Source organism: Hydra vulgaris, chromosome 11, assembly GCF_038396675.1.
Source record: "Hydra vulgaris chromosome 11, alternate assembly HydraT2T_AEP".
In the NCBI taxonomy this organism is placed as follows: domain Eukaryota; kingdom Metazoa; phylum Cnidaria; class Hydrozoa; order Anthoathecata; family Hydridae; genus Hydra; species Hydra vulgaris.
The window spans coordinates 38,270,362-38,276,811 of record NC_088930.1 but is presented as its reverse complement, the minus strand read 5'-3'; the positions used below and the strand labels follow the sequence as shown (position 1 = coordinate 38,276,811).

Below are 6,450 nucleotides of genomic sequence, written 5' to 3'. Positions count from 1 at the left end.
TCCATATAGCACGCGAAGCACAATCTAATATTGACAATAAAAAAATCTTTGTGACTTACAGAAATCTTTCTATAAAAAACCTGAATAATTAAAAAAAAAAACTGCCAATAGAACGATAGGATAACGTTTATTTATCAACAGATCCGAATATTGCGTTTGATAATTTTTTAAGCACATTTCAAAATATCTTTGATAATATATGCTCAAAAATAACTACAGAAATAAAAAACAAAGGATATAAGAATCCATGGATGACAATAACTTTAATTAAAGCATCAATAAGAAAATAAAAACTTTACGTAAAACTTTTGAAATCAAAAAATAAAGATGATGAAAAAATCTACAAAAATTATAAAAGGTTTTTTCAACCTAATATAAAAGAAACAAAAATATCTTGATAAGCATAAATTCGACATAAAAAGGACTTGGGCTGTGATAAACCAACTAACAGGAAGAGAAAAAAAGAAGCATACTTGCTTACAACAAAAATTAATTTCCGATAAAAAAATTTTAACAAGTGAAACAAATATGTCAAGAATTTAACAAATATTTTGTTTATGTATGCCCCTCTCTTGCTTCTAACATTGTGCAACCAAATAAAACATTTAATAATTATTTGGGAACCCAACACTAGTATAAATAATGAAAAGATAACTAAACTTAAATTTAATAAAGCAATAATGTTTCTAACTACCGACCTATTTCTCTACTCCCAGTTTTTTCAAAACTATATGAGAGAGTAATTTATAATAGAGTTAATAAGTACTTTACATTAAACAATTTATCATACAAAAATCAGTTTGAATTTCAAAGCAATTCCTCTACTGAACATCCTATCCTTAATTTTACTGACAAAATATATAAATCGTTTGATAGTGATGAACTGGTATTAGTAGTTTTTATTGATCTTTCCTGTTTTTATTGGTCTTTGATACAGTTGATCACAGCATTTTACTTTCCAAGCTAAAATATTACGGCATAATAGACTCAAAATTTAAGTGGATTCAAAGCTACTTGTCTAACAGAAAGCAATTTGTACTACTAGAAAAGTCAGAAGCCCTTGATATTACGTGTGGAGTTCCTCAGGGTTCAATCCTAGATCCATTATTGTTTTTAATATATATTAACGGTATGCATAAAGCTTCCCAAAAAATATCTACAGTTATGTATGCTGACAATACAAATTTATTTTTTAATCATCTTGATGCAAATACTTTGTTTGAAACTATGAATATTGAACTCAAAAATTTCAACCTCTGGTTCATAGCAAATAAATTATCCCTAAATTGTGAAAAAACTAGCTTTACTCTTTTTCATAAAAAAAAAACAATCAACTAATCTTCCGTTAAAGCTGCCTAAACTGTTTATTAATAAAACTAGGTGTTTTGTATAAGTCAAGACCTTTTCTCGATAGTAAATCACGTAATATGCTTTACTTTAGTCTTGTACATTGTCAGCTTTTATACGCAAATATTGTATGGGCCATCACCCATAAAACCAAATTTCTAAAATTGCAAAGTCTGCAAAACCATGTATGCAAAGCAATTAATTATTTAAATAGGTTAGTAAACTTGTGATGAAAAGTATGATGGTTTTAGATATTGAGAAACTTAACACATTACAGATATTAATTTTTATGTATAAGTAAAAAAACAATCTTCTACCAAGCATTTTTTCAGATAATTTCTTGATATCATTTTCTGAAAAATATAATCTGCGTTCAAATACCAGGTACGACTATCACTTAGGGAAAATTAAATCACAGCAGTCAAGTTTTCTAATTACAAACCGTGGTCTATCAATATGGAATCATTTCCAAAATAAAAATATTAAAGAGCATTAAAAAAGCATTTCATCGTTTAAACGACAAACTAAAATGCATCTCCTTAATTCCTGATATATATATATATTATAGTTTACAGTATTTGTTTACAGATTTTTTATATTTTTAATTTTTTTTCTTCTTTTTTTTTTCTTCTTATGTATTTTAATATTTTTTTGGTTTCAATTCTTTACACTAAAAACAAAAGAGTTTTGTTTTATTGAATTTTTATTTTACTTTACTGCCTCAAAAATCAAACAATCATAATGCTTAATTACAAGATTTTATCATAGCATATTACAAGGTTTGATTAATTTTTATGCAGAATGTTGCAATTTAATGAACAATACTTTATTTCTTGAGATTCCTTCCAATTCAGCAAACAGATATAATATTGCTTCAGGGACCAAGACTTTAAATGTAAAATCACTATCCTAAATGAAAAAACAAAATTTTAAACTTTTCTTTATTTTAAAATAATATTAAACAACTTAAACAACTTTAAACATAGATAATCAATTTCTTATTTGCTTATATATAACAGTTACCTTGAGATTATTTGAGAATTTGCCTAAAGTCAACAATAAGTCATCTTTTTGTTGATTTGTCAATAAGTACATCAAATCTTGGTCCATAAGGTTCCCTTTTATTTTAAAATTAAGTTGAATCTTGTAATTATGTTTTCTTATGTCTATTACAAAATATAACCTTAAATTATCTGCGAAAAGTAAAATACAAATACTTGATAAAGTTTACAAAAGAAAAACAATAATGTTAACATAATATTGGTAAATTTAAAATAAAACTTACGTTTTGATTTCATACCAGAACTATATATAATATGTCTATAACTGTATAGCTATAAAGCAATAAATAAAACTTCATTTTTAAAAAGTCTAAAATAACATTACTTAATTACTAAAAAATTTTAAATTAAAAAAATGGCTATTTTTTTTTATTTTTCCAAATTTTGACATTATGTTTTAATACTTGTTTGAAGCTATTTTTATTATTAAATTTTCTTAATTAAATCCGAAAGAAATAAGCAACTTTTAACAGTAACGGTGACATAAATTACACATACTTGACCCACAAAAATTGACTTAAGCAATGCTGATGATAAAATTTTACAAATTGATTGCTTTGTGAACTTTTGAAAAGCTAAATAACATACACATATATTATTATGCATATATATAGACACACAAACAGACACACCCATATTTATATACATACATAATAGATAGTACAAATATAGTGTGACAATGATACCTTTTTCAACTATAACAACTTTTTCTTGATAAGAAATACCACTTATTGAGTCTATTAAATAAAGGAATATATCTATTAAATTTGATTTATATATAATCAAATTAAAGACAAATTAAAAATGACATAAAAAATTGTATACCTGCACATGTATTGCAAATTTTGAGCAGATCATTTTCCCATAATTTATAACATCCAAAATGATATCTATCATTATCAGTAGATTTTTTACACAACACACAATTTACCAATATTTTCTCCATTGTATATATGTAAACTTAATTAAAAATTAATATTATTTCATATATTCGAATATATGAATTAAAACGAAATAAATAAATAGACTTATATTATATATATATAATTAAAGCATATATATATGTATATATATTATTAAAGTATAAGTCTATTTATTTATTTCGTTTTAATTCATATATTATATATATATTATATCATATATATATTATATATATATATATATATATATATATATATATATATATATATATATATATATATACATATATATATATATATATATATATATATACATATATATATATATATATATATATATATATATATATATATATATATATATATATATATATATATATATATATGTATACATATATATATATATACATATATATATATATATATATATATATATATATATATATATATATATATATATATATATATATATATATAGAGAGAGAGAGAGAGAGAGAGAGAGAGAGAGAGAGAGAGAGAGAGAGAGAGAGAGAGAGAGAGAGAGAGAGAGAGAGAGAGAGAGAGAGAGAGAGTAGCATTTTCATTTTCAAAATAAGTATTAGAATTAAAATGCTAATATGTATTGTATAAATTTTATTGCATAAACTAATATATTATACTATAAAGTATTACTATAAAAGCAGTAAAAAGCAAACCCTAAAAAACTATTTAATAGATCTATTTTATCTTTATCTATAAATATTTGTTTCATATTGATACTTATAATACTACTAGTAACATACGTGTTTGTATAACCTTGTATATCAAATGAATTTGTTGCTTAGAATATCATATCCCCCATGGTAAGTTTTATTTGAACATCATTGACCATAAGTCATATGGTCAATCATGTCATATGATATGATATATGATATTTAATTTTTTCAATATTATTTAACTCTTTCTAATTTAACTAGGAAATGTATTAGATTTGTCATATGTCAAAAATTATATTTTCCACTGCTATAAATCAATAAAATTTTCCAAAAAACTCATTTGTTTGTTATTTCGGACGGCTTAGGTGCACTTCTAAACACGATAATTTTAAATCGCATCTGTGTTTTCAATTTTCTTATGGGGGATACGATATTCTAGGCGGATACGATATTCTATTACAGTTCACACAGGTTCATTTTACTATATAAGAGACATGTAAATCGACATGAAATTCAGTCAGTATATGGAAGTCAATCAGTCAATATTATCAAGACAGTTTATCAAAGTGAGTTTTATCAAAGTGTTTTATCGAAGAACATCAATACAAGAAGTGAAATACAACAAGTGTTTCATTACATCAATACAGTCCACATCCAACCAAGACATTGTGTTCCACAGAGCATTATTGTATCATCACAAGGTAAATGTAACACGGTAAGCCTTGAGAAGCGTGATTATTTATTTTTATTATTTTTATGACTTCAAGTGCAAAAATAGCTCCCGACAGTATTGGATTGGAACTAAGAAAGAAAATTATTGACGATTACGTAAGTGAAATGTCACTAAAAAGTATTTGTGATAAATATCGCGTGAAAAAATGGACCATATCAAGACTATGTTCCAAATATCGTTATACGGAGAAGTTGGCAGCAAATAACAAAGGTGGAAGACCGCGTTCCACCACTTCTAGAGAGGATTCTATGATCGTCAGATCCGTCAAGAAGGATCCCTGGATATTATTAGTCGAGATACAAAAGCAATTAGAGCTGCCTGTATCGGACCGAACATTCAGACGACGTGCTGTTGAAGTCGGATTGTTTTCTCGACGCCCTGCAAAGAAACCGCTGATTTCACTAAAAAACCAGAAGAAAAGACTTCTGTTTGCTACATCTCATATTGACTGGAATGTGCAGAAATGGCGAACTGTCCTGTTCAGTGATGAATCGAAGTTCAACATCATTGGGAGCGATGGCATTTGCCGTGTACGTCGACCGGCCGGAAAACGCCTCGATTTACGTTACTGCCATAAGACCGTGAAGCATGGTGGAGGCAATGTAATGGTCTGGGGGTGTTTTTCTGCTAACGGTCTAGGTCCAATACATCGAAACGATGGAATAACGGACCGTTTCATGTAAAAAAATATCCTGAAAGATGTTATGTTACCTAATGCTGAATGGAATATGCCAATAAAATGGGTTTTTCAGCAAGAAAACGATCCGAAACACACTGCAAAAGTAGTCAAGCAGTAGTTTCAAGACAACCACCTATCGGTGATGGATTGGCCGCCTCAATCTCCGGATCTCAATCCTATCGAGAACCTGTGGGAGATCGTCAACCGCAGAATTAATCGTGAAGGTGTTTGTAATAAGGATCAACTGTTTGAACAAATCCAAAAGGCCTGGGCAGCGATTCCAAGTTTCATTGATCACCTGATCGAATCTATGCCTCGAAGATGCAAGGCTGTGATCGACAACAAAGGATTCGCCACGAAATATTGATGGCGAAATACAGCTTGGTCAACATTTTGTCGATTTGCACTTGTTTTGTCCAGAAGGAAATCAACTTTTTTGGCTTTGAATGCAATCATATGGTCTTGTGTACCAAAATCTATATTTGTTGGAATAGAAATAATAGAAATAGGTACGTATTAAGCTGTAATACATTTTAACAACGGCAGAAATGGAATCCTTGACAGCTTAGAAAATTTTGGATTGACAGGAACTATTTTGCACCAAATTGCAAAGAAACTGGATATTTCACGTGTAAAACGCTTGGCCAAAAAAGTTAATGACAATGTAAAAAAGCGAAGAAAATCTATCAGGGCAAATTAGAAGAGCTACAGTCACACTTTAAATGAAAAAGAACCCATTGGCTCTTATCCTACAGGAAATTATTAGGGTTTAAAGACTTATATGTTGAGATTTTTACTTTTTAAATTTTCTTTTGTGTTTTTCTCAGCTTCGCATTTCGAACGTTTCTTGAAAACGCGACAACTTGATACTCGAAAGAGTATTATTTTCAAATTTTCAGTATATGTTCACAACATATGTGCACTCTGTGTAAGCCTCAGAATTTCTATGAATTACTCTAAATACTGATTTATAGACCTAAACGTTTCAAAACCTTCCACAAAACTATTGAAAATC

The 6,450-nt window shown here is 27.7% G+C and overlaps 1 protein-coding gene across 1 annotated transcript; it reads right to left on the bottom strand.

The window, feature by feature from the left end:
- Positions 1 to 2,096: 2,096 nt before the first annotated feature.
- On the bottom strand, positions 2,097 to 3,372 carry LOC136087629 (uncharacterized). Its single transcript, XM_065811001.1, has 6 exons — positions 3,234 to 3,372; positions 3,095 to 3,145; positions 2,907 to 2,983; positions 2,633 to 2,681; positions 2,371 to 2,465; positions 2,097 to 2,256 (listed from the first exon to the last, which is right to left on the bottom strand). The coding sequence occupies exons 1-6, from the start codon at positions 3,352 to 3,354 to the stop codon at positions 2,140 to 2,142; spliced, it is 510 nt and encodes a 169-aa protein (XP_065667073.1). The 5' UTR covers positions 3,355 to 3,372; the 3' UTR covers positions 2,097 to 2,139.
- Positions 3,373 to 6,450: the final 3,078 nt, after the last annotated feature.

Bases quoted from the DNA above. Each gene is read 5' to 3' on its own strand.
- LOC136087629 (XM_065811001.1), bottom strand. From the start codon at position 3,354: ATGGAGAAAATATTGGTAAATTGTGTGTTGTGTAAAAAATCTACTGAT. The intron at 2,682-2,906 runs GTATGTGTAATT...ATTGCTTTATAG, and splicing joins AGTCAATTTTTGTGGGTCAA to CTATACAGTTATAGACATAT. The intron at 2,257-2,370 runs GTAACTGTTATA...TTTTTCATTTAG, and splicing joins AATTCTCAAATAATCTCAAG to GATAGTGATTTTACATTTAA.